Raw genomic sequence first — 27,624 nt, 5'->3', positions numbered from 1 at the left:
AATATTCATACCTGAAAATGCTTTTTTGGGCCACCGTTCTTTATTCAGTGGATGCCACTGTGTATAGTTTTGATATTAAAAAAGAGAGGGTAATTATGGAAATTTTGAACCACAAGGGGCCAGGACTTGGGAGAAATTTTCTTGCGTCGGGTGGGTATATTGCACATGCCGTCCAATACATTTTTGAACGACTCGGATTGAAACTCTCTCTTCTCTCACCCCAACACTGTCTCTCTCATTTTTCTCTCTCCAAATTTGAGCCATCCAAACGCAATGAACAGCTCAGATGCACCAAGTGGGCATCACGTGGTACCCATTCGGCACTAAAAGATTTTCCCCCATAAGGACACTACTACTAGTTAACGTATTTTTAAAAAGGATAAATTACGTTTAAAGTCCACTTAACTATGATTGATTTTCACCTAGCCCCTGTAATGTTTAAAACTCAACACAAGCACCCCTCAAAGTATTCATCCGATGACTTCCGTTAGCAAAACGTTAGGATGTTGGACGGAGCTTGTCATGTAAGCAAAGCATGACATGTTAATTGTTAAATAAGATTTTATGACAAAAATACCTTTTTCCTCTTCATTTAATGAAAGTTTTTTTCTAAAATTAGAACAGGCTGGGAAATAAATAAAAGAACCTAACTATAGGGGGTTAGTTAACCAACGATGATTAATCAAATGGAACCAATATACAAAAGACCGATACCCAGATCAAAAATGCGTTCAAAAAATCGACATAATGACTGTATTGCTTACCTTTATAGCAGGAAACAAAGAAAAAATGGAGATTTGTACGAAGGAGAGATGGAGAATGTTGGCACCAAAAATTTGAGAATGACGAGAGGAGGACTCTCTCGCAACACTAAATTTCATATCTTTTACAAGAACTGTTTTAAGTAAAATTGAGTCCTACTGGAGAAATCATTTTCCTGTGTAACGATTCACAACCTCGCATAAATTTTCACTTTTAGTCGGATTTTACAGGTTGGTGAGGTGGCGCACGGGCGGGAGAGAGGCTGGCATTTGGGATGATAGTGGTTGATGTGTGAAACTAGGTTTACGGCGTATTGAAGATAAAGGATTCATCATCAGTGGTAGGGTTATTTTCAAATGGCAAGAAAATGAGAGAGAGAGAGAGAGAGAACATGCTTGCTTCTAGTTTTTGGTAAGTTGTTATAAAGTTTGTGACCCAGTCTGCATGATGGACGTTGCCTGCATGCGGCGTAGGCCAAAGCAAACAAATTTCCGGAAGCATACTGCAAAACTCTAATCTAATGGCCATTTCCACAGAACAACTAATGAATCAATCAGGTAATCTGGAAATCAAATATCTTAATACATTAACGAACCCAATCCTCAGCAATCAAATACTAATATGAACTAACCTATAGGGCAGCCACAAAATATAGAAGTACACTTGACAGAAAGAAGAACATTAAAAGGGGAGGAATATCGAATGCAAAACAAAAACAGGAGGGGGAAAAACCCCAAGGACGAAGCGGATCTTCGCCCATGAGGCTTTCAGATCTCCAAACAGGATATGCCATCAAAAAGAAAATTTGTCATCTCTCTGCCATGCTTCTAGCATTGAAATATTCCACAACCCGTTTAAATTTTAGAACCCATTGGGGGAAGATGAGAAAATGGCTCTTATTTTTCTACTTTCCTTTTACACTATGTTGAGCAGCATCCAACTTTTTTCACAGCAGACACATCATCCTTGCCGCCAACATTTATGGTTTGACCCTTGGGCAAAGCAGCTGGGTCATCCCCGATGTCCAGAGCCTTCTTGCTTACCACATGATATATTTGAGTAAGAACTTCTGTGAAGGAATTCTCCACGTTCATAGACTCCAGAGCAGAGGTCTCCATGAAAAATGTGCTCTCTCTTTCAGCAAATGCCTTGGCATCCTCAGTGGAGACGGCCCGCAAATGGCGCAAATCCGCCTTGTTGCCGACAAGCATTATCACGATGTTTGTATCCGTGTGACCCCGGAGCTCCTTTAACCATCTCTCTACGTTCTCAAACGTAACGTGTCTAGTGACGTCATAAACAAGCAATGCGCCTACAGCTCCCCGATAATATGCACTTGTGATTGCACGATATCTTCAACAAAGAAAATGGAATTAGATGAGGCTGGAGAATACAGTTAAGGCTTTGTCATCGCAATCAAGTAAATAACAGTATGAACTATGAAGAAATAAACATGGTGTGCTCTTCCAAAAGAGAGAGCCGAATTAACTAAGAAAATATATAAACCAGATAGTTAGCTTGGACACTGGTGGGTAAAAGGGTCTAATAACAGGAACAAATAACATGGGACTGATTGAAACTTGAAGCACAGTATACAATCAAAACTTGAGGAAACCATGTCCAGGACAAATCATCCTTGTAAACTACCTGTATCTAGAACTAGAAGGAAAGGGTACTAGGCTACATTCACTAGAATAATTAACTTCAAGCTAAGTTCAGAAGTATGCTTACCATTAAATACCAAAATGACAAAATGGACCGCATACACAATATCAGAGACATAGAAGTTAGGAAAAAAATGCATCCATCGCACGACCACCCCAACCCCATCTCCTTACCAAACAACACAAGCAAAAAGGGAAACATTTGACTGGCGATTAGTCGTGCTTTAGTCGGTCCACCTCACAATTACAGAAAATCAGTCATTTCCAACTCTAGTGCGTTACACTAGTGAGTGCTCAAATTACTTGTCTATTGAGTTTTTCCCAAATCTCTTCCATCCCAGGGGAAGTGCTCCTCAAAAAAATGCACAACACATGCACAAAAGTGAAACACCTTGAATACCTGGATTATAATGTAAGATGGAAATTACTCAAAACCCACACCATTGACCCCAGCCCCTTGCTCAAGGATAGTTGAATCCTAGCTCATCCCAGTGTCCCTGAGCCCCAAGCTACCTATGCTTCTTGCTAGCTTGTAATTTTTCTCTCATCCTCACATTTTTCTTTTGTCTCCACTACTCTCTCACACCTAAATCCAAACATCACTGGCTATATAAAAAGCTGTGCAACTGTACAAGTACTTGAGGTAATACAAAATCTACCCCGTAGAGTGCCTTATGACACTAGTTAGAAAGAAATTGAGAAGCAATCTGAGAGGTCTAGTGATTCGATTAGAGTCTCTCTCCCTTATTGAGTTGATAGGAAATAAACAGCTCTATAAAAAATTTAAAACTAACTTCTGCTTAGTATTTCTACATTGCATCAAGCTTTTGGGAATTTTCTATTTTGCTTCCAATTCTGTCACCAAATCACCAGTTAGTGCTCAAAGTAAGTTAATTAACCCATCGAAAATGGGTTATTCCTTTCAGCCAAATACCTTAGGCATGTGATAGGTCCATTGTGAAGAAAACCACCTTTGTGCTCCAGCCAACAATTCTGTTTAACCATTGAACTTCTTCTCTATCCCTAGGAAGAACTTTCACAAGGGGATTTGGCTTCCAAAAATTATTGGAATACACAAACTACAAACACCAAATCCTCAAGCCCAAATCCTCAAGCGTAGGAAAGGAAAAGCCAAGGATATGATCAGGAAACTTCACAAAGAATCCAAACTATGAGAATCTGTGCATCACGAGATTTTTTATCTACCCAATACCTCGAGGTGACAAGTTTGAAAAGAGAGGATGTCAAACATTAAAGGTACAAATCCTATATATCACATGGCATCTGAGATAAAAGAAACCTCCAATGTCCAATCAACAAAGCCTGGCACAATTAACTCCGAAGAACACCCCTTCTTTCATGTATACCAAACACAACATAAGCACGTATTAGACTGAAATAAGTCCATAGGCCTCATTTGATATGTGTTATGGGTCGACCTGTAGTGAGGAGGCTATTGGGATAGACATTGGTGGTGAAGACGGATTACTAGTGAAGTTGGTTGTTTGGTTGGAAGTACGAATTGTGTAGGGATTGTTCAAACTATGTTTGTTTTGGTTGAGGAGTGAGAGAAGATTAATATGATAATGTGTCAATTGGGAGGAGTCCGGACAGTTTAGACCATGCAAAACACCTCCCCTATGGATCCGCCAAACCCCCAAAAGGGGAATTCAGAGTTTAGACCATGCAAAACACCTCCCCTATGGATCCGCCAAACCCCCAAAAGGGGAATTCAGAGTCCCGGCTGACAAATAATCACCCCCACGGCAAATGCAACCAAACAGCAGATTAATGCCCCCACTGAATTCTTAGTCCGAACCTCCTACACACCGAATCAAACACGACCTAAAAATTCATCCATTTTCTTAGCATATAAAGCAAATGCCAGATCTGATAGGGCCATGTGCCCCCGCAAGATTCTAAACTCGGGGCGAGACGAATCTATCAGTCACTTTGTACATCTCTAATTATTTTGAGGTGCCTAACCTATACCCAGCATCCCTATCCAGTAGAACAACGCATAATGACGAGTTTACAACGCACAGATCTAAAATATCAATCAAACCCCACAACCGCAATCGATTAAAAGCCGTGATTCAATATAATAATCTCTTAAACGTACGTAAATGAATGGAAAGAAAGGAGACGAGGTTGGATCTGTACCTCTCCTGGCCAGCGGTGTCCCAAATCTGGGCCTTGACGACCTTATCGTCGACGTGGATGCTACGGGTGGCGAATTCGACGCCGATGGTGGACTTGGACTCGAGGCTGAACTCGTTCTTGGTGAACCTGGACAGGAGGTTGGATTTACCGACGCCGGAGTCGCCGATTAGAACGACTTTGAAGAGGTAATCGTAATCGTCGTCTGCTCTGTACCCTCCCATTTCCCTTCCTTGGATTTATTTATACAGAGATTTGTAGAGAGAGAGAGCGAGAGAGGAAAGGAAGGATTTTTTTGGAGGGGAAGATGTGAGATTGGATTGCGATGAATGTGTAGATCTGCTAGCAAACAGATCTCAACATTTCTTGAGAGAGAGAGAGAGAGAGAGAGAGAGAGACACAGGTGAGTTTTAAAGGAGAGGCACACCGTTATGACGTACGATGAAGAGAGACAGGAGAGGGAGACGATTCAAAGCTAGAGGAAGTAAGTTGAGGAACGAAGGAAAAAGGGAAATTTTTGGAAGGGAATAAAAATTTTATACACCATTGGCGTAAAACTCCACTCTTTTATTATCGTTTATTATGGGCTCCACAAAGTGTCTATTATTGTAATTTGAATTGTTCATATTATAAGACCCAGTATGGTATTGCCATGCAAAAATCTGCTTCATCGAAAGTTGATAGATATATCAAAATTTGAATTTTAGTTTTATAAAATGGACGATATGATATTTGTCAATAATAAAACATAAAGATAAACTGTCCATTTTACAAAGCAAAATTCAATGTTTGATACTCCTATTGATATTCGATCAAGTTTATTTTCTGCATCGATACACTATTATGTGGGGTTTACAAGATGAACGGTTCAGATCAACAATAAACACACGGTAGGACCGAAAAAGGCGGCGGTGGGAAATTGGGGTTTTTTTACCGCAGGTGAAAAGAACTTAATCTCTTTTTGGAAGCTCAAAAATAAAATGAGAAAATCTTTTTAATGTAGGGTTCGGTGAATAGTTGTTTCATTGTTTGTGAAGGTGGATCGCGACTGTTTAAGAGTGTTTTAGACAGTCTGAATGCTAATGAATTTTGTATTGGAGACGAGAAAAGTTCCACTGAAATCCAGACCCTCTAAAGCCGAAATAGATGACCGAGATCGCGCGACTCCTTGAATAAAGGATTCACGAAGCCTCTGTGAATAAGCGAATCTCTGTTATACATCAATCACTAGTATTTGGTTAATTGGTCTGGAGTAAAATAAAATAGCAAAACTAACTATTGAGAAAAAACAAATTTTCGTTATTTTTCCCCACATTTTTCATGTTAATTATGTCCTCTCTTTCCTTTCTCTTCACGAGTTCTGCATACGTACAGTGAGGATGGTGAGTGAAATATATAGTAGATAAATGGATTAGTCCGTTGCTTAAAAATGTTCATGATATAAATGGATTAGTTCGTTGATTATTTTTTAAAATGTAAAAAATTGTTATTGATGGGTCATGTAAAGAGAACGAATTAGGAAATTATATGCATGGGTCATGTTTAAGTGGTTCTGATGCGACCCGCAACCAAAATATGATTCTTCTTGTATTTAACTACGAAAACTTAGCGAAATTATTACGGTATAAAATAATCTAGGAGCACCGTAACGTTGTGCTCTGAACCACTCCATAACTACACAATCTCGTGAAGTCTACGATTAAATGTATGAATAATCTCCACATAAATATGTGGTTCTGAAATGATCTGGAATACTGTCACCTCAAACTACTGAATAATTACTATGAAAGTTTAATTCATCGTAAGTTTACTAATCAAGTATCTGAGCTAGCTGATGCACATCTATTGATTTTGAAACACTGAATTTAATTACCGGATAAATGGTCAATGACTCGGGAGTTTTTGATGGTAGAAATAACTGAGAAAACCTTTGCCTCCAAAAAGTTTTGAAATTCGAAGGGGAAAAAGTTGACAGAGATACATGTGTTGTATTGTTGTTGACAACTTTGTTGTGTACATGTAAAGGGGTAATACCTAGTCAAATGACAAATGTGAATGCGAGCACATGATAGAGTGGGGTCGTTGCATAACTTTCAATTCCTTGTGAAGTGCTTAATTCTAACCTTCCTTTTTCCCACTTTAATTTCTCCAAACTCCTTGTTTGATCGACTCTAAAGAAACTTCGATTTGGGATTATAAAAATATATATATATATATATTTTTCTAAGAAGCTCACAAAAAATTTTCTCGAATTGGAAAGGCAATATGTAATATGTATGCATCATATTACTTTTTTTCCATCATAGAATATATGACAAGCGACTATCTGTTGTAGAATGACGGTTAAAAGTTAAAGTGGATTAATTTCAAACTCATATCAAACGTCTCATATTTCATCTAAAATTTGGGACATACATTCGAAGACTCCAAATTCCGGCAAAAAAATTATAGTAGAAGGCAATTGGAGAGCCATTTGTTAATTCATGCCGAAATATTGTTTGACAGGCGATGCATACCTCCCCGATATGTTATTTATTTTGATAATTTAGCTATTTGAGGTAACTTACGCATATCCTGGTATGTATCCCGATCGATGTAATTGTGCTCAAGTGACCTTAACATGTTACTCCTTTCGTCCCTAAATAAGTGTTTGGCGAGCAAAATTAGGCCTTACAAAATATGCATGTTTTTAATTTAAAATTTTAATTTTTTTTTACAATCTAATGGAACTCATTGCTATCTATTGATTTGTGAAAAAAATTGATTTTTTTAACGAAACAAATGCATCTTTTTAAAGGCCTAGGTTTGCGCGTTGGACAATTATTTAGGGACGGAGGGAGTAATTATTAAGCCTCGTTCGAGAAACCTTCTTAAAAAATAAGTATTTATTTTGAAACTTCTCAAAGAAAAATAAGAAGGGTTGTTACACAAAGCTCAAATAAACAACTTATTTCACATTTTCAAACTCAAAAATAATGTAAAATAAAAAATAATTTTTTAATTTTTTTGGTACTGTATTAAAGATCTCAATGAGATCTATCAAACAAAACATATTAATAGGAAAATTATTTGCGTAAGCACATGATTTTTGAGTTTAAAATTGTCTTCTTAAAAAATAAGTACTTATTTATCCTTTTGTGAAACATGCCTTATTATTAAACAAAAAATAAGTTCTTTAAACCCGTTTTGAAACGAGGCCTTAAGCACCTCCATGCCATTTAACAAAGAAAAAGGGAATGAGGTGAAAACATGGCCAGGGAATGCCGCTGGGCAACTAATGCTAATTTGGATAACAAAGGTGGGTATGGTTGATTGAAATAAGGGCAAATGCTCATCCAACGCTTGATAACCGAATTTTTCCTGGCAAAAACTCATACACCATCTATGGGAAATAAAATACCCTCTCACTGAGATTGTTCAAACTTTGGTCTTCATCAAACCTTAATAATATATCAATATTCCTAACCATGATAGCAAATTATACCCTCCTAAAAGATAATCTACTTAGCTTCATTCCGTTAACTCAAATAAGTACTTATTTTTTGAATTAAATGTGATATATTATGAGAGAATGTCATTTCTCGTAAAGCAGAAAATAAGTACTTACAAATATAATCTTAGCGAAACGGGGCCAGGCCCAAACTGAGAAATGAAAGAAAAGTATTGTAATGTCTAATTTTCTTATATTTTTCAATTTTCCATTTACCAGGGAAATTGTGGAGTCCACGTATCCAACTTTCTTACTAGAATTAATTTTTCTTCAACCTGCAAAAAAAACAAAAACAAAAAAAATTGCAAGAATTCTACGTTTACACTACTTTCCCTTAGAATTAAATAAGTGTTTCCTAACTTTCTTGTAATTTTCTTTCACCAAATGAACAGATAACAAAAACAAAAATGTAATTATTTTTTATTTTCTAACCTGTTAATAAAAGAACGTTAAAAGGGTTTGGCCATTTTTGTCCAATTTTTCCAATTAAGCCCCTGGATTAGAGTTGGCCAGGTTTGTGATGATGGGTAATTTGGTCTTTTCAATCTGCGGGGGTGTTTTCGTTAAACCGTGGTTCTGCTGGGGGTGTTTTCGGCTCCTTCCACCCCGCACCACCAGCCACCTCCTCCGGCCACGTTCTCCACCCACCTCGGCCGGCCACTCCTCGGCCCGACCTCCTGCCATCACCACCACCTCTCACGGCAGCCACCTCCCTCCCCTCCGTTCACCACCACCCGTTTCCACCCCGGTGGTCTAAAAAAAAAAAAACTGTGGGTTTCATGCCTACGCCGCCGCCGCGGGCCCCGTCAAAGCTCCGCCGGACACCGCCTCAAGTTTTCGAAACAACCACAGCGAACTAGAGACACCGTGCAACACTTACTCGGACTTAGAGTCGTGTTTGAGGTAGTTTTCCGGAAACCCGTAACTCAATTTGTATTTTAATGGAGTTTGGACAAAAACTTAATTCCTGTTGAAGATGGTAACCTGTTTTTAATTTCAGAATTTAATTAATTATTAGTTAGTCCTGTTTTCATTAATATTTAGTCCTGTTTGTGATAGAAAATCAGTGGTAAGGCCTGAAAATGTTTTTATACGTAGATTGCTGATTATTCGCGAGATTATGGTGAATCACTGGCGGAGATAAGTGGTTGAATTGTGTGCAAGAGAACAAGTGCAGGTTTATTGAGTCAATAGATGATATAAAAACAAAAGGGGGGTTTTAATTAGTAAATAGCATTAAGAAACGTAGAAGGAACTTTTTATAAAAAGAAAAACATGTTTACCAATGAAATTTGTAGAAAGTATCTATTTAAAAATATGAGGATTAACACAAGTATTTGTTCATATACTATTTATTTTTATTCATTTCATTGTATAGTTAATTAGATTTATTTTAGATTATATATTAGTTAATATTTAACCCTAATAAATATTGATTAGACCAAATTACTCATTATAACATTTATTGTATTTTTTTGTTAAAAAAATAAAATTAAGAAAATGCTAAATTTAGTAATATGCACTTTCGAATAAAAATTAGTTTCTAAAATCTATGAATAAGAATATAGTAGTTAAATAGATAAATAGTGAAAGGGAAGTGCTACAATACACACCCTTTATTTGGGTGTGTATCATATGCACCCTCATTAAAATACACTAAAATGTTATGAATTCCAAAAAGTTACGAATCTATTGTTAAAAAGTTACGAATCATATTGTTGAAAAGTTACGAATTTTTAGTATAAAAGTTACGATACGAAATAAAATGTTATGAATGACCGGTCCTACAAGTAATTTTTTATGAGGTGGCACAATATGAACCATACAATAGGTGCATATGATATACACCTTGAAGAGGTGTGTATTGAATACTTTCTTATAGTGAAAATGTTTTATAAATTCTAAATCTGAGAAATAGACTTAATTTTAAATGTAGTAATTAATTGTTTGGCTGAATATTTATTTTGTGATATTATTGTAATTTGAATTGCTACGTGAACGTAGAAATTGGACAAAAAGGATCCTGAGGGTATTCGTGCCCGAATTGAAACTAAATAGACGTTAATAAGGCAATTGTCACAAAAATGATAAGTGATTGGAGATTGTGCATTGTATGCGATATTTTCGAAAAATCTCCTTTTTAACAGATTCCACGGGCACGAAATCTTCGTGCTTGCACGACGGCGAAAAACCTAGTATTATAAATGATAGCAACCAAACGAGGGTTCACTAGAAATCCCTGCCCACAAAAACTAGGGGAATGGACTCGAGTCTGGGGTGTCCTAGTAGCGCTGTAAATGAACCGAATCGAACCGAACCCTGTTAGGTTCTGCTCGGGTTCGTTAAAGTATGAGTTCGGCTCGAGTTCGATTCGAGCTTGAACAACTTGGCTTGAGTTCGTCTCGTTAAAATTTTTCAAGGCTCGGGTTCGGCTCGGTTGGGTTCGTTAAGATACTAGTCTGACTCGAGTTCAGCTCGGATTCGGCTCGGGTTCGATTCGACCTTGAACATCTTGGCTCGAGTTTGGCTCGTTAAACTCAAATGAATCGAGCCAAGCCGAATCTAAGCTCGAATTGAGCTCGTCAAGACTCAAGTTTGATTCGGCTCAGCTCATTAAACTCAAGCGAACCCAAACTCTCTCATTGATAGTATAGAATTTGGGAGAAAAATAAGTATTGAATTATATATACAACCTTAAAATTTTTTACATTTACAAACAGACCCCTATTGAATTATTAATTAAATTTAAGTCGCGAACTTAACCGAGCCGAATACCGTTAGGCTCAAGTTTGGCTCATTTACGGAGCGAGCCTAAAATTGAGGTTCAGGTTCAATTCGTTTAGCAGGCGAATCTAACTCGAACGAGCTCTTACCGAACCGAGTTTCAAACAGTTCGTGAATGGTTCTATTCATATTTACGGCCCTAGTCCTGGGCCTATCGGAATACGGGCCGAGGTCTCGAACACGCTACGGAGAGAAGTCCTTCAACCCTTCCCTCTTCTTCTTCTTCTCTCTCTCCCCTGTGTGTGTGTGTATTGATATTGTTCATTAGAATTTAGAAATACTGTGCTTTAGAGGAGATCAAATGCACCAGATACCTACCAGCGACAACTTTCGTAATTGCTCCGAGCGGCATCACCGATGGCCTGGTATTACTCTATCCTGAATTCAAACATATGTTCATTTCGAATTAAATGAATCCATATCTTCGTTGTTTCAAATTTCCGAAAATTAACTTTTGTTTTTTGGCGGTTGAATGACCATCTCGGTTATTGCTACGGTGCATTCTCGGTCGTGCGGTTGAATATGCGAGTGGGTTGGAATTTCCGACTGTAAAAATGTTGTTGTTTTGATTTCGAGTTTAATTTATGCCTTATATTTATTTCCGTAGTCTTGCTATTCCTGTGTATACTTCATACTCTTCACATAGGAATTCCAATACTCTAGCATATTGCATCTTTTATGGGTGTTTTTTTGGTCTTCTAAATTGTATTTTGTAATCCTTTCAGCTACAAATCACTGACTAGTTGGACTGTGCACGCCTTTAATGCCTACTGGTTTTGATTGCATCATAATGCCCATGGTCCTCCATCAGCATGTTATTGTTGCAGATTTAAAAGATGGTGACTTCAGTGACAAAGATTTGTTCGTCTCTTTTTCGTTTTCGTGAACCATTTCTCCAGTATTGTTCCATTCGTTTTATCTCATCAATTCCGACACTTGAAGAATCTGTCAGAGCAGCAGTGGAGGCCAAAAAATACCAGCAAATTCCTGATCTTCTCATTGCCTCAAATGAGTCTTGCCAAAACCCAAACCCGTTCTCATTCCTCTCCACCTTCCCGCAGCATCTGAGAACCAAAATCATTGACGAAATCTTGCAATCTTTTATCCCTGTCAGACCCCGTTATCGCTGTCATGTTGCCTATTCTTTCCTTCTCTCCTACACCCTCCAAAGTCCTGATCCCTTTCCTCTTGCTCTTGCCATTATTCAACGAACTCTACGTTCCGGCTGCATCCCTGTCCCCCAAACTCAGCTTTTTCTTTCCAATGCATGGCTTCATCGACAACACCAATCTCAGTCTGTCTCAAACCTACTTCTAGAGATGCAATCAATTGGTTATAACCCTGATACTGGAACTTGCAATTACCTTATTTCCTCACTCTGTGCTGTCGATCGTTTGACAGATGCAGTTAACGTGTTGAACGGCATGAGTGGGGTAGGATGTGTTCCTAACTTGGAAAGTTATAGTGCTGTAATTGGTGCTATGTGTGCAGTCAGAAGAACTACAGTTGCGGCAGAAAAGATGAAAGAAATGGTGGCGAAAATTGGATTGACGCCAAGACAGGAAACAGTGGTGAAAGTGGTTGCGGCAATGCGCAGAAACAAAGATATTCGGAGAGCAGTTGATTTGATTGAGTTTTTGGAGAAGGCAGGGTTCCCTGTCGGTTTTGAAAGCTACGAGTTAGGGGTTGAAGGCTGCTTGGAGTGTGGTGAGTTTATTTTGGCTGGGAAAGTTGTAATGAGGATGACTGAAAGAGGTTTTATACCTTATATTAGGGCAAGGCAGAAGGTATTTGAGGGGCTGGTTAGTGTCGGGGAACAGGAGCTTGCCTGTGCTGTGAGGCAAAAGTTTGTAGAATTGAAATCTTAGCTTCTCGGATGTCGTTTGGGCTGTCTGTTTGCAGAAAATGAACTAAAGGTCGTTTTTGTGGGCTGGTGAATATAACGACCTTCGGTTAGTTATCAAACGTTCATCATATATCAGTCGACAACCAAAGAGGAGCTATGATCAATATCTTGTTAGTTAGCAGTATAAATCTCCATTGAAGTTTTCTAATGAATGACATACGTCTATTGTCTGGCATGGTATCATGTCAGATTTAATCAATGCATGGATATATAAGCTCTTTGGTGGAAGTAAAACTTCAATTCGCAGCTCTTGATTTTATTTTCCTTCATGTTTACTCTCTTTCTGGAAAGCTATGGATTATGTTTGTTCTTGGCTATCCTGATTTGTGAACTCCATCCTCCTTTTTGATGCAACCATTTCCACTCACTTCAAAAATATATCAGCATTACTATGGTGCCAATTTTACTGATCAAATAGAGAGTCATCACGAGGAGCTTCAGTGTGTGGTTGATAGAGGTTGGACTTGAGGATGAACCTTTCTTCTACCGGTCAAACTTTGTCATCTCCATTCTGGCATTTTGTTTTGATTTGGTTGAGCTTAATCTGATGACAAGTTTTTAGCCTGTAGGCCGATTGTGAACATAGCCATCTTAGGTGGCGACAGAACTCTTGACCTGCTTTTAATGGTACTGAGATGAATTCTCCAGTAGAAAATAACTTAAAGAGTAGTTTTATTAACATATTCTGTTATGTCTGGATCATCCCATTTTGCTGATCTGCTCTTACATGCTAGGGGATCCACCTTATTCATACTTAAAATATTCAAGTGCATTAAACTTATAAAGCTAAATATCATCACTGATGATTCAGTCCTTGACTGGGTAACTGGCCTCCATGGCAATTCCACAAGTACCTTCCTTATCAGTTACACTGCGTTTCATCCTTACGTAACCTGATTCACCCCATCCAGTGCCCCATGAGTTCTTCACTAGCCAGTAATTTTGTCCGTTAGATACCCCGTAGCCAGCTACTGTTACTCCATGATCAAGATTCGTGCCACATTGGCCTGAGTAGACACCACTAGAGTAGAGCTGGAATGCATAGCCACCAGAGTCAATTGCAACTGATACAGGTTGTTTGGCTGCTGCAGCTTGTAGACTCATCTCGTTGTTTGGAGGTATCTGTACGTAGCTACTTATAGTCGTTGCGGAAGTTGCAGCTTTAGCTTTGTCACAGTTGTTGTCTCTTCCAGCATAAGGGTAATCTCTTTCGGTTGCAATGCCCCCATTCTTTATAATGAACTCGAAAGCTTTTTCCATGTATCCACCATTGCAGCCTTGGTTCCCAGTGTTAACATCACAGTCCACCAGCTCTTGTTCTGACAGTGACACCAATTTGCCTGTTTTGATCTTGGTTATGCCTTCCACAGCTGCGACAGCTGAGAATGCCCAACAACTTCCTGCGGGGAAAGGGAAGTAAACAATTATTTCTGGCTCTTTTGCACGTATGGTACCTTCTACGTAGTCCTTGGACACTAAAACCACTTTCCGAAGGCAACTATCTATTTGCTTTAACATTAGAACGATGGTGTCTTAGTAAATTTATGTTCAACAGATTGACTGAAGAATGTCTCCTAATGGCTGCGAATTTTCTAGTGGCTTATTCAAAGACCAATCACAAAGGATCTTGGATGTGATCATTCCATTACCAAGAACCTCAGTAAGTTACTTTAGCTCACTGGGATTCAATACAGTATGCTGCAAGTAGAAAATTTAAATGTAGTTAACAGTTAGTCTTTTAGAAAGATTTTTAATTACACCCACACACACAGTCCTTGTTTGGTAAGAACTAAGATGAAAGTTGAAGGTATTGTATCTTGTATGATTGCAACATTTCAAGGCTTGTGGTTTATTTTGGTTTAGCAAAAGTCTCATAACAACCTAATTAGTTAAACAATGTCATGCTAATTAGTGTTACAATTTGTTTGAGTTGGTGCATCATGATTGTCTATTGGGATTCACAGAACTTGACTGTTGAGTGTCTTCTGTGCTTCAAAAATTTAATGTATTGTGCCCAATGTGGAAAGAAATACTGGATGCGAATAATGACTCCAAAAGGACGTCTTGTCCTTTGAAGTAGTTGTAGAATGTTTGTGTAAGAGCTTTTAGCGTAGTAGTTGCTCAATGTTTTTTGATTGATACTACTTTTTGAATCTTATTTTTATCTAGAGGAGTAGTAAGGTTGTTAGTCTTACTCCAAAGGATTTTAAGCACACTCAACAGTCCTTTTGTTCTAGTAGAAGCAAGAGAATACTTTACCACATTGGCCTTGATCCTTGACTGGAGTCACAGCGCCTTTCGTCCTCCAGTCCACGCTAGTTGGCAAATCCTCATGTTCTTCATATCCAAAGCTCTTCCCCTGGCCTGAATTATTTGTAGTGTTTCCAAGGCCCAGGTAGATGGACTTGAACTCCTCATTTGTCATGTCTGCAAATTTGTTATCGATGAGCTTGAATGAGAAGTTTTGGGAATTGAACTGGTCAATGAACTGAACATTTGTCTTGTAAATTCCAAAACGCTGTTCCAATTCACCCCTATCCTTGTACTCTCGTTTGTTTTCTTGCAGCCACTTTTCGTATCTCTCCCTTATTGGATCAGTTTCATCAGAACAGACTCTGGGTGGAATGCATAGAATGCATAATGTTATTAGGACAGTCAAGCAAAAACTCCTAAAGACAAAAGGAGCCTCCATGGCTTTCTTAAAATGCTGGTGGAGAATGAGACCTGATATCTGAGGTACTTCATTTGTTGTTCATCATGTCTCTTTTCTATCCTATTGCACAAGAGAATTTCACAAGGCAACTCTTCTGTTATGCTTCTTTTACTCAACTGCTGCCTGATATGTCCCGTACACGTCTCTTCCATGATTTATTTATAATATGTTCTGGTTTATTGGTATCAAATGTCATGTCTTATTTTGGCGGTTTAAATTAACAGTCAGAAACCATATGCTTATTTATTTTGCCACAAAACTTGGAGAACCTGGCTTGAGAAAAAGTGGTTGTTAAACATGGGACCTTGTATTGGACAATTATTTCAAATATCTAAATCATGGGCTCGAACCATTTTTATTCTTTTTTTTTTGGGAAAGTAAGACTCGAACGCAGGTAATCAGGCCTGCTGGGAGTCCCTCATCCACCAAGTCATCCCCTGGTCTTATCTGTTCAAATGAATCGATATGATTTTCACTTGAACTTCTACTCTGGTAGTGTTGCGTGTATGGTGAGGTAGTTGGCTTGCTGCAATGCTCTCAAGACATCCAATTTCTTGACAAAATATGCAATTCATGGATGTAGGATTAGGACCTAGCGGGGCATCCCAGGGTTTTTGTAGCTTGTATTCGAGCCATATAAATTAGCTTCTCAACCCAAAAAAAAAAAAAAAAAGAGGATTAAGGCCACTCCAAAAGTTATTTTTAAAATTTTTTTTTTGGTAGTTTCGCTTAACACCTTCAGTTGCTGAATGTCATGTGTCTTTTGTTGAATGGATTGAGGGGGAACCCAACAAACACATCCAGTCATTTCTGTGAGGTTGCTAGAGTTTTTGATCTTACAACTCGCACATCTTTAGATCTGGTTGGGATATATTTTGAAATTCTTGGGCGGTTCACTTCGCATGATTCAGTGTTGTGTTCGTTTAAAACTAGTTTTCAAAGTAAGTCAATTCTGTTTGGACTACCTAAAAAACACTGCCCAATAATAGGTCACCAGTAGGTCATTTGTGCCACACACGAGTGGTTTCAAGTATAGCAAAACACGCAAGAATGGACTGTATGTTAATGGGACTGTTTGACGAAGAGGCCAACGGCACTTGCCTCCTGCTTATAGCACAGTTTGAAAGAACTGATAGGAGGCAAATTCGCTCAATTTTTTCTGCAAAGGTCGATTTTCTGATTCAGACTTGTGCTGTAGCGCTAGGCCAGTACCTCTTTCTGAATAGTACCAACAATCGTATGGAATACTGGAGGGCCATGTTTTGATTGTTTCGGGGCATGCCAAAAAGATTGCCCCCAGATGAGTCTAAAGTAGAACAAAGATTTTGGGAGAGGTGGTGGGCTGGTGGCTAAGAGCTTCGAGATGCTTAAGAGACCGATGCCCCGTAATCTGAGACAACCCCGTTCGGCTAAATAAGCCAATTGACTTTTTTTTTTGTCTTTATTCAAATTTTTTTTGTATTTGTTAGTATTTTGTCAATTTTTTGGGGATTATTGCATTGTCATGATGAGAGGAATTTAAAAAGTAAAAAATTATTATCGAAATCCAAATTTTTTTGAATAAAGACGAAAAAATTGGCTTATTGGCTTATTTTTGTGTTTATTCAAAAAAATTAGGTTTCAATCATAATTTTTTACTTTTTAGATTCCTCTTGTCACGACGATGCAATAATCTACAAAAAATTGACGAAAAACTAACAAATACAAAAAAAATTTGAATAAGGACAAAAAAGAGCCAGTTGGCTTATTTAGCCAAACGGGGTAACTTCTTGACAAGACATTGAAGATGAGCCGATCCCCTGTTGTAGTTTGCAGATTTCCGCCGTTGTTTCGATAGCTTTTGGCGAGATAGGATTGGAGATAAGCAATCCTTACCCGTTAGGCTAAAAGCTTAGAACAAACAAGACTGATAAACCATCCAGTTTGGGTTTTATTTGGGAACTATGGAAAGAACAAACAAAAATAAAGGCTCATTCCAAATAGTGCAGGGGTCTGCTAGCTACAGAGGAATTCAACCTGGGAATTCTGACACAGTAGTCCAGTGAAGGAGAAGTTTTTGAGTGCAAATAGGGTATAGTCCACATGGTATCCGAGCGCAAATCGGAGCCGTCCAAACGTGTTTTGGATGGCCTAGATCCGACCACTCTCACCCATTGACGACTCTAATTCCCTGTCTTGAAAATTTTCTACCGAAACATGTTGGCCTGTAGTTACTTTCACCTTCTACTGCCCATGGTAATTTTAATTTTTTTATCCATTGAGATATATTTATTCAGAATATAACATGTACAACTTTAACCCCAAGGGTTTGTGGTCAAGTGGGCATGAGAGTGTTAGTTCTCCATTTAATTGCTTGTTCAAATCACACGAAGACCAAATATTCCAAACCTTGGGGTCACCCGGTCACTAACTTTCGGGTTTCGAAATTAGTTGAGGTGCGTGCAACTAGCCTGGATATGCTACTATCAAAAAATAGAAATAAAAAATTTCACGCACTACTTGATTGAGAAGAGCTTGATATAATAATACGAAAAGTCTACTTGCACAGACTAATTAAGCACATATAAATATATATTGCACAGATTTTTTACGGGGCTCACTTTGAGTTCCGCAAGGACAATCCGAATCACTTATGTTTCTTCAAATATTTTTTTATGCATACCTGTAAAAATTCATCTTAATCGAATATTGGTAAGGGCCTTTTCAAAACTCGTAGGGCGAAATTGACTGGTTTGCCCCACGAATTCTAAAAAAAATCCTTACCGATATCCCATTGGGATGATTTTTCACAGAAATACATAAAAAAATATTCTAAGAAAAATGAATGGTTTGGATCATTCTTGCAGGACCCGGGGCAGGCCAGTAAAAAAATCTGTGCATTATTTGTCCATTTATTTTTGTGCCATAGCGCCGTTCATAATAATAAGGGCGCTTTCTTTCGAAAAAATTTAGGTCGTAATTTCCAAACCAAATTTTGATTTAAGCAATGTGTCCAAAATATTCCTCTAACAAAAGAAGTTTTATTTAGCACTTGAGTGTTTCTAACATAAAATCTGTGACTGTGAGTGACCTATTAAAAGAAAGGGGTAATATAAAAAAGAGCTAGTAGGTATAATGAGGACCAGAAAGGCTCGAATAAAGGAATGCAGGAGGAACATAAAAAGTTCCAAAACATCTTCATAGCCATTTTTGAAAAATGCATAAAAAAGTAGATAATCTGTAGATAGTTTTGCTCTTTTGAATTGGTCATATATTCATCGAACTAGATTCTTCTCTCTCTCTCTCTCTCTCTGGATTTTGATTATTGCCGAAACCGGTGGGAGAGGCATAAGAGCAGGAGCAAAGTCAGAATTTTTCGATAGAGAGGTCAAATAGCTAAGCATTTTGTGGCAACGCGTTATAAAACAACAAGTATTATAATTTGAGTATAGGTCCTTGAGATATATAACTCTCGTGGGGCCAAATTCATAAAATACAACAAAAATCTATACTTGTACTCCCTCTGTCTCTTTTTAAGTGCCCACTACGGTTCTGCGTGTCATTTTCAATTACCTATGTCTCTCAATGTATATTGTTAAAAATAAGCAAATTGATCTTGTTTCATAGATCTCAATTATTTTTATAAGAAAATAATTTTAAAAATATAAAACATAATATGTTGAGAGATATAAGCCATTAAAAATGACATGTAAAATTGTATTGGACACTTAAAAAAATGGACTGAGAAAGTATATAGTAGTAAGAAATTTTAGACGTTAGTGGGGTACTCAAATGACCCTAGTTACCACGGAATTTTTTTTAGTGCCGGGTGGGTCTCACGTGGTGCCCGCTCGGCGCATCTGAGTCGTTTATTGCATTTTTGAACGGCTCGGATTTGGAGAGAGAAAGTGTTATAAGGAAAGGAAAGAAAGGGTTTCAATACGAGCCGTCCAAAAGTGTATTGGACGACCCGAATGTGTCGAGCGGTTACCACGTGGGATATACTCATCCGGCACCGAAAAATTTCCCAGTTACCAAAGACACACAATAGAAGTTACTCTATTTAATGTGCGCTAATTCAATTTAAGTTTTTTTAATGTGCGCTAATTCAACTTAAGCTTAAGATAGGTTTTTCTTCCTTTTTTCTTTTTGCAATTCCGAGGCTCCCGCCCAAAGAAGTTAAGTTGCAGCTTTGAAAGCATGGTGATTACTTCTCAACCCATTGCACTTTTAATTAATTATTATATAGACAATAAAACTTGCTTTTCACTCACCGAAAATGATTATTCCATATGTCACCGCATTTCTTACTCCATAGGTATAATAAACCAACAACCGACCCGGGACTGGCTAATACCTGCTCAGTCCACACATGGTCGAGTACGTGTAAACCGTTTCTACAGGGTCTCGAGCAGGTAATGACTCCTTGGAAAAGCCAAGGCCATTGGACTCAACTAGTGCCCTCTTTATGAGTTCCAAATATCCTAATCCTACTAGGATTTCAGTTCCTAAATACCTATGAAATCAGCCCCCAATGGGCACGTACGCAACTCTTACTATCCAATTGCTTGAGTTCTTTTTATTCTCTAAGTCAGAATTCGACTCACTAAAAAGCATTGGAGGGTTGCTGGTTGGGACCACATCAGTGTCCGTAATTCTTGTTTGCAGATTATTGATTGAGCATGCCGAAAATCGATTCACCCGTAAATATATCAGTTTCAATTCAAATATTTTGTGATTGGTCCTATGTTTTGGGAAAATCATACAAGAGAAATTTAAGAAAATCAAATCTTGTCAGGGATGCAGTAAAAACTATTAGTAGTATAACGCTGGAAAAATCAATGACAAGTTCCATTCTCGATCAAATAAAAAGAAACTTGAATTCGTGGATAAATTTCATTGGTAAGCACTTCCTTAATACTAGTAGTACTGAAATGGCGGCTATTATATTTCAAGAAAACTAATCAGCAATCATGATCCATAGTGCTTCCCCAAAAACTTAAATTAAGCAAACAAAAGAGATTCCAAATCTGGGGATTGTGATGGAAGGTACCAAGAAAAACAGTGTTTTTGGAAAGGAATAAGGTACACATGCCCTACATGTGGGTGTGGTTTGGGGACAAAGTAAAGAAAGCTTAAGAGCATGCAAAAACAATTCACATGGCCTGACATTATCCCCTTCACAAGTGCCTCTCTTTCCCCAGCTCATCCTCCCACATCTCCCCCATTATATAGGATACATATATTGGTAGATAGAGATACACTCTAAGTACAAATGGTACAACAACCCAATTGTATAATTTCAAGAAAACACCCCCCCTCCCCCCAAATTTTATGGTCTTTTTGGAGCCTGATTTTACTCTAGTGATATATTCTTCTTCTACTTACATATGGTACAACCCCAATTTTATGGCATATATACCTTAGCATTTAGGCAACTTCAATGTATTGAATTCTTATAGGTTCATCATGTTTAAATAATTATCTCGACCGTAGACGTACCCTCATCGAAATGAGCTACGTATATCTGGTGTTCTGTATTTGTTCCTCTTCGATTTTTTGACGAAATTAATACTCTCCAGATTCAGAATTTTGGGGTTTCACGAAGGAAATTGATTTTCGCGCTTTACTTTTTATTGATGGCGTTCTACTTTATTCATGAAGTTACTAGTAACTTCACGTTAAAAGTGAAGCGCCATCAGTAAAAAGTAGAGCGCAAAAATCAATTTCCTTTCACAAATTCCTAGCACCGAAAAGATTAATATGCCAGTTGGTGAGACATCAGGACTCTCTATGGGAGCGCACATGATATCCAGATTAGACGGTGAGGACCCATTTGATTTCATGGTTAAACAAGACGACCCGTTTGATCAATCGATCGTACGGCGATGGAAGTGTTTTGCAAAGTGTGTGTGAATGGGGATGGAAACAGGGGAATGTTTCCTTTGGGATGCAAATTTATAAAAATGAGAGTAGTATTATAAGGTTTGGGGGGTAAAGGGGAAAGGGGTGCACAAGAGCACGTGGTCTCTGATGCCCCTCCCTCTTAGTTATTAAACTACTGTTACTTCCCACTGATACCGTTGAGTCCCCAACCTCCCTCCCAGCTGTAGATAGCTGTCCCAATCCCCTCCCCCCATGTGACCCCACCTTGCATCAAGTGAGAGAGAGAGGAGAGAGAGAGAGAGAGAGAGAGAGAGTGTGTGTGTGTGTGTGTGTGTGTGTGTTGCTGATGATGTTCTTGTGGCTATAGATATAGATAGATGCAATCTCATTAGTGTGTATTTATAACTTGTTCTGTTGTGTAGACTGTAGTTTTGGTCTGTTTTCAGCTTTGCTCCTCTGTTCATTTCTCTCTACTTATTATACAAATACATTGTGTTAGAATTGCTTAGCTGAGTGGGGGGAAAAGAAATGGCACAATTGCCTCCAAAAGTGCCCAACATGACACCAAACTGGGCTGACTTCCCCCACCAAAGGATGTCCTCCCTGGAAAACCTGCCACCGCCCAGCACCGCCGCCGCCCAAAACATCTCGTGGATCGACGAGTTCCACGACTTCTCGACGGCGAAGCGCGGGTCCCACCGCCGGTCCATAAGCGACTCGATCGCCTTCATCGAGCCGCCGATGGTGGAGGAGTGCAGGAGGTCGTCTGCCGCCAGGGCCGGCGGCCACAACAACAGCATGGCCGAGTTCGACCGGTTCGACGACGAGCAGCTCATGTCGATGTTCGCCGACGAGATCGCGGTGGGACCCGCCATGTCGCTGTCGAACGCGTCGTCGCGGTCCGACCACAACAGCAACAACGACGACAAGCAGGCGGCGCCGCTCGACCAGCACCAGCTGCTGGTGAAGAGCGAGGCCGACGAGGTGCAGAGCTCGTGCAAATCGGAGGCGCAGGGCGCGGAGAATTCAAATGAGAGGATCAATATTGATCCAAAGAGGGTAAAGAGGTAAACCATGCAATTACATTTACCTCATACATTTGCTACATTTCCAATTTGTGCTTTGTTTCTGGGCTTTTGAGCGTAAGGTTTTTACTTTTGATTGCCAATCCTCATTTTAGCCACCAAAAAATTGATGAAGTATTTGAATTTTTGCATTACATTTACAACAATGTAACTAACAACTGAGGATTCTTTGTTCCGAAAATTCAAATGTTTCCCTCTAATCATACGATATGCATCTTTTGTCTTGTCGTGTGTCATATCGTGCGATTAAGAGCACCTGCCTCAAGGATCAGAACCCATCTAAAAATTGCAGAATGACTTTCAGTTGAATTATTGTAAATTGACTGATTATAAGATCATATAATTAACTACATGTAATTTTGGTTTTGCAAAACAGAATTTTGGCCAACAGGCAATCCGCGCAGAGGTCACGGGTGAGGAAGTTACAATATATATCCGAGCTCGAACGCAGCGTAACCTCACTCCAAGTATGTTAGTGCATAATTTTGCCTTCTTTCCCTACAGCTAAGTTTTTTAATTGCTTGAAATGTTATTATTGCATGGTTTAGTCTGATTAATTTATTTTGTTGATCATTTGTTGAAGGCTGAAGTATCAGTTCTGTCGCCAAGGGTTGCATTTTTGGATCACCAACGCTTAATTCTGAACGTGGATAATAGTGCTCTAAAGCAAAGGATCGCAGCTCTCGCTCAAGACAAGATTTTCAAAGATGGTATGTGTATTTACATTTTTGATAATTCAGATCTCCAGGGCATCTTACTTGCACATTGACTCACTTTCTTGTATGAATGGATGGAAATTATGTGTAAATAGCATAATAGTGAACACAAATGAACAACCATACAGTCTAATTACGGTGAGTTCAAAATTGTAATAAGCAAGGCTGAGCTAGGATTTTTGGTTAGTGAGATTAAAAATCAAGTCCATATGTCTGCTGGTTTTTTATTATTTTAGTTTATAGATGCTAATGTAAAGAAACATCAAAACTAAGAGGTTAATACACTCCCATATCTATTGAAACATAAATGTAGTTTTGTTTTTCGATTAGTCCAAATATTTGTTATATTTGAAAAATGATGCAAGATAGTCTCATTTGTAATACTATCGATTGTCAAAAAGAAGAGTACGTGTGGTGTCTCTATGCATTTGAAGCAAGTTGAGACAATTTAAAAATCTTTTGTAGAGTTAAAATAGCAAAATTTCTTTGCAAATTATCAAATATCCTCATGAAAAATCAAACGGACCTCACTTGTCTCTTACGGACAATGGTAAGAAGGTCGAAGCTAAGTGTTTGACAAACTAAAACAAAAGTTTTTAGTTCAACTCCCACCGGAGCACAAGTTTGGATCGTCCTTTCTGCAAGTGAAACTTGAATTGTATAGTAAGGAGCTCTGATTAACTCTCGTTGTTTTATTATCTTGTTTGTTTTCTTGACATTATTACACGAGCTGTTTCTAGCAAGCCTTTTCGAAATTTAATTTCTCTGATCGGAAGAACAATTTCGAACATCGTTTGAAAATAATGTTCTATTTATGCAAATACTGCAGCTCATCAAGAAGCGCTGAGGAGGGAAATAGAGAGGTTGAGGAAGGTGTATCAGCAACAAAATCTCAAAGGGGTAGAAAATGGTGCTCCACCGCCGTCGTCGTCCGAAGCCAACAATGGTTCCATGGAGAAAGAACAACTTGCCAACTGAAAGAGAGAACGCAGGGGCACATCACTCTCCTTTCAGTGACTTACTGATCTCCCAGTATAGCGAAGTGATCCATGACTTATTGAGAACCAAATTCTATTCTTGGCCTAAAAAATGTTGGGCAAATTCTATTAAACATTGGCCAAAATTAATTTTCCCCTCTTCTTTTTTCTAATGACTTGAAGAACTTCTCTTCATTTTCAACTCAAATCTTGGCTTTGTGGATTATTTTTTTTCATTTTTGAATGTTTTATTGACAAAACCCATAAATTGGTAAATCTCCACCAATAAAGCATTTGATCATCAGAAACCTTTTCTAGTCACATTACTGGGAGGAACAAAAGTTCACTGGAGGAGAGTGAAGAAACCCAATGAAGTGGCAATGAGGATCTGCACAAAACCAATTTCTTTTTCAAAAATCTTTGTAGTTATTTAAAAAAAAAAAAAAACCTTTCCTGTTTTTATTTCAACTGAAGAAACTGAACAGATCTACCAATAGTGATGGTGCTATGTCCCTGTTATCCAACCTGTCCCATTTCACATGATGGTGGTTGCCCTGTTGGTGGGGCCGTGGGGGCTCAGAGATGATCACATGGTGGGGAGCCACAGAAAACATAAAAAAGCAGTCACTAGGATTAGTGGGGATTTGTTTTGTATAGTAAAATGTTGGTCCAAAAATTTCTACTGATTGGGGGAGTTTTTTTTTTTTTTCTCAGTACTGATTGGGGGAGTTTGTGAGGAGGTATTTGTGGTCAAAATAGTTGGATTTTGTGTTTTGGGATGTAGTATGAAAGAAGGGGCTTGTCAGGGAGTTGTTGGTGTCAGGTTATTGTGCAGATTATTTTAGTGTCTCTCTTGTCTTTGATTTTTTCATTTTTGGTGTTATATTTGTTGATTTTATTTTAGAAAGTAATGAAAAAAAAGTGTAAATCTAAAATTATTGATGACCTTGGTACGGGTTTTTTTTTGTCAAACATGGTAACAAATTATCATTGATAAAAAAGAGCATAGCAGTATATTAAAAAGGATGATTATCAATTCACAAATGATCCAATAATCAATTAGGAGGCCTAGCTTTCCAAATACGAATACCAGAACCTCACAAACCGAAGTCGCCGATCTAGGAACAAAAGAAACTCACAAACCTAAACTGATTAACTTTGCGGCGAACATCTTCGGGGACAACTTCTACTTCTGTAGAACAAGACCAAGCACTGAAGGCAAGCCTATCCAAACAATCTGCTTCGTCATCAGACCACCGCTGTCTCCGTCTTGCTTCATCAAAGGACCATCACCACCACCTTTATCGAAGCCCGAAACGGCATCTCCGTAATAAAGTAAAAGCCAAGAGAAAGGAAAAGAAGAGAGAAGACCTTGGTACGTTTTGTGGTGAGATCCTGTAACTGTAACAATATCGTTTAATTACCTAGGAACGATTTGTTGTTTACCAACTGTGTCAAGGTTATTACCAAGAATTAAGGGGATCTCTCCCGAATTTCGTATGTAATACACAGCCTTGTATATTTTGAGATTTCATTAAGTAAAATCCCTGTGACATTTCTTTTTCTGGTCCAGCATTTTGGACTCAAACCATTCCAATCAAACTCCTAAAATTATGCAGAATACAAAGTTCTTTTAAATGCCTAAACTAGAGGTATTGTTGTTAAGCTTATGAGAGGATTAATCAATCCCTAAGAAAGTGAAATTAGCAGACAACTTGCAACTGAATTCAGAAGTAACCGCACACTAATGGCTAAGGAAAAAGTCACTCCTCGGATGAGTTTTGATGGAAATCACGAGATACATAATCATTTATAAACATGGGAGAAAGTTTAAGATGATTCAAATACATCGTAAAAGTCGACGATCTCTGTTCATGACATATATTGAATACTTGCACAGGCAGACAACTGTGTTCGCTTTGGGTCTTTAAAACCAACTCCTTTCTCTCCGCAGGTTTAAAACAACTTAAATAGTGGATGCCATGCAATTGGAGGACCCACAATCACTAAACCAAAATAGTTTGTTATACCCTGTTCCCGAAATGGAAATAAATACTTATTTTTTAAGAAGACAATTTCAAACTAAAAAATCATGTGCTTACGTAAATAATTTTCCTATCAATATGGATCTTGTTTGATAGATCTCATTGAGATCTTTTATACGGTGCAAAAAAAATTGAAAAATTATTTTATATTTACATTATTTTTGAGTTTGAAAATATGAAATAAATATTTATTTTTTAAGAAGGTATTTTGAAATGGGACCCGTTTTGTGATTAACGATATCATGAAAAAGCAAACCTTTAGAATAGAGTGCATCTACAAATTCACAATTACAAAACGTAAAAATACATATTGTTGAGAGGAGAAATAACTGATTATATATGTATTTGTATTGGTAGAACCGATCGCTGTAGCGTCTACAAATTCACAATTTGTTCTAATTCTTTGTATTGAATATTATCAATATTTTATGTGATTTTCTAGAATATCTGTCACTTACGGCTTACCGTACAATTTAACACCATATCTACCCTCATACCCACTTACACTTACACTTAAATTCTAATAACACTTAAATTCTAATAACAAGGGATAGTTCCTTAAGTATGTTTGGCTTACATTCCCTCCGTTCAGCTTACAATATAACACCATATCTGCACTCGTAACCAATTACACTTAAATGCCTGATGCATTTGGTTTGAGTTTTTTCCCCCTTCTTCTCTCTCAATCTATTTTCTTTTTCAAAAAAAAAAAATTTAATGTTGGTGATAAGAAAATAAAGATGAAGAAAACAAAATGTATGTTTATTGAATGTCATCCAATACAAGCATTATTACTAAGGCCAGTAGCGATGCCACATCCAGGGGGCGGGGTCCGGCGACCCCATGCAAATTTTTTTTTTACTACTACCATGTTGAAAATCTGTACTAGAAATTAATAGACTGACCCATGGATATTTACTGTCACGTACTCGATTTTAAACATAATTATAAGTGATTTACATAATAAAAATACTCACAAATATCCGTACGGTACCCAAAAGATCACTATATTCTCATTCCCAAAGCAAATACTTCCAAGTTCACACGGTTCCAAAATATTACAATATCGGCTCAACGGCCCCAGATTTAACATAAGGAGCGAAGTTCGAAAGAGAATTAGTGGTTACAATATTCCGAGTCAAAAGAATTACAATTTAAGTTACAAATACATCTTTCAAAATAAGTTTACAAAGATGAATAAGTAACTCCTTCGGTTAGCTTTCAAAAATAATGTCCACACTCCAAGCACGCCAAGCAATGCAAGCTATGGTCCCGGGTTAGCACCTGAAAATAATATAGGGCTTGAGCTACACAAGCCCAGTAGAAAAGTCTACGCAAACTCTATATGCAAATGAGCGAGATGAAAGAACGACTGATAAAAGATCATGAGACAACGGAGGAAGCACAATTTTCATGTACAAGTGTCCCAAAATCTCCAATTTTTCTTTTATTCAACC

The 27,624-nt window shown here is 38.1% G+C and overlaps 4 protein-coding genes across 4 annotated transcripts; 2 read left to right on the top strand and 2 right to left on the bottom strand.

The window, feature by feature from the left end:
- Positions 1–1,320: 1,320 nt before the first annotated feature.
- LOC131329421 (ras-related protein RABA1f-like) lies at positions 1,321–5,132 on the bottom strand. Its single transcript, XM_058362522.1, has 2 exons — positions 4,590–5,132; positions 1,321–2,115 (listed from the first exon to the last, which is right to left on the bottom strand). Exons 1-2 carry the CDS (start codon positions 4,808–4,810, stop codon positions 1,683–1,685), a joined length of 654 nt encoding a protein of 217 aa, XP_058218505.1. The 5' UTR covers positions 4,811–5,132; the 3' UTR covers positions 1,321–1,682.
- A 5,872-nt stretch (positions 5,133–11,004) lies between these two features.
- LOC131329335 (pentatricopeptide repeat-containing protein At1g06270) lies at positions 11,005–13,083 on the top strand. Its single transcript, XM_058362425.1, has 2 exons — positions 11,005–11,225; positions 11,586–13,083. Exon 2 carries the CDS (start codon positions 11,697–11,699, stop codon positions 12,726–12,728), a length of 1,032 nt encoding a protein of 343 aa, XP_058218408.1. The 5' UTR covers positions 11,005–11,225; positions 11,586–11,696; the 3' UTR covers positions 12,729–13,083.
- Positions 13,084–13,414: 331 nt separating this feature from the next.
- On the bottom strand, positions 13,415–15,655 carry LOC131329337 (ervatamin-B). The gene is made up of 2 exons (XM_058362426.1): positions 15,026–15,655; positions 13,415–14,166 (listed from the first exon to the last, which is right to left on the bottom strand). The coding sequence occupies exons 1-2, from the start codon at positions 15,456–15,458 to the stop codon at positions 13,574–13,576; spliced, it is 1,026 nt and encodes a 341-aa protein (XP_058218409.1). The 5' UTR covers positions 15,459–15,655; the 3' UTR covers positions 13,415–13,573.
- A 5,797-nt stretch (positions 15,656–21,452) lies between these two features.
- On the top strand, positions 21,453–25,057 carry LOC131329334 (basic leucine zipper 61-like). The gene is made up of 4 exons (XM_058362424.1): positions 21,453–22,411; positions 22,806–22,896; positions 23,013–23,139; positions 23,975–25,057. The coding sequence occupies exons 1-4, from the start codon at positions 21,873–21,875 to the stop codon at positions 24,121–24,123; spliced, it is 906 nt and encodes a 301-aa protein (XP_058218407.1). The 5' UTR covers positions 21,453–21,872; the 3' UTR covers positions 24,124–25,057.
- Positions 25,058–27,624: the final 2,567 nt, after the last annotated feature.

Source organism: Rhododendron vialii, chromosome 6a (genome assembly GCF_030253575.1).
Source record: "Rhododendron vialii isolate Sample 1 chromosome 6a, ASM3025357v1".
NCBI lineage: Eukaryota > Viridiplantae > Streptophyta > Magnoliopsida > Ericales > Ericaceae > Rhododendron > Rhododendron vialii.
Note: the sequence above shows the minus strand (reverse complement) of the source record. Positions and strands in the feature narration are given on the sequence as shown.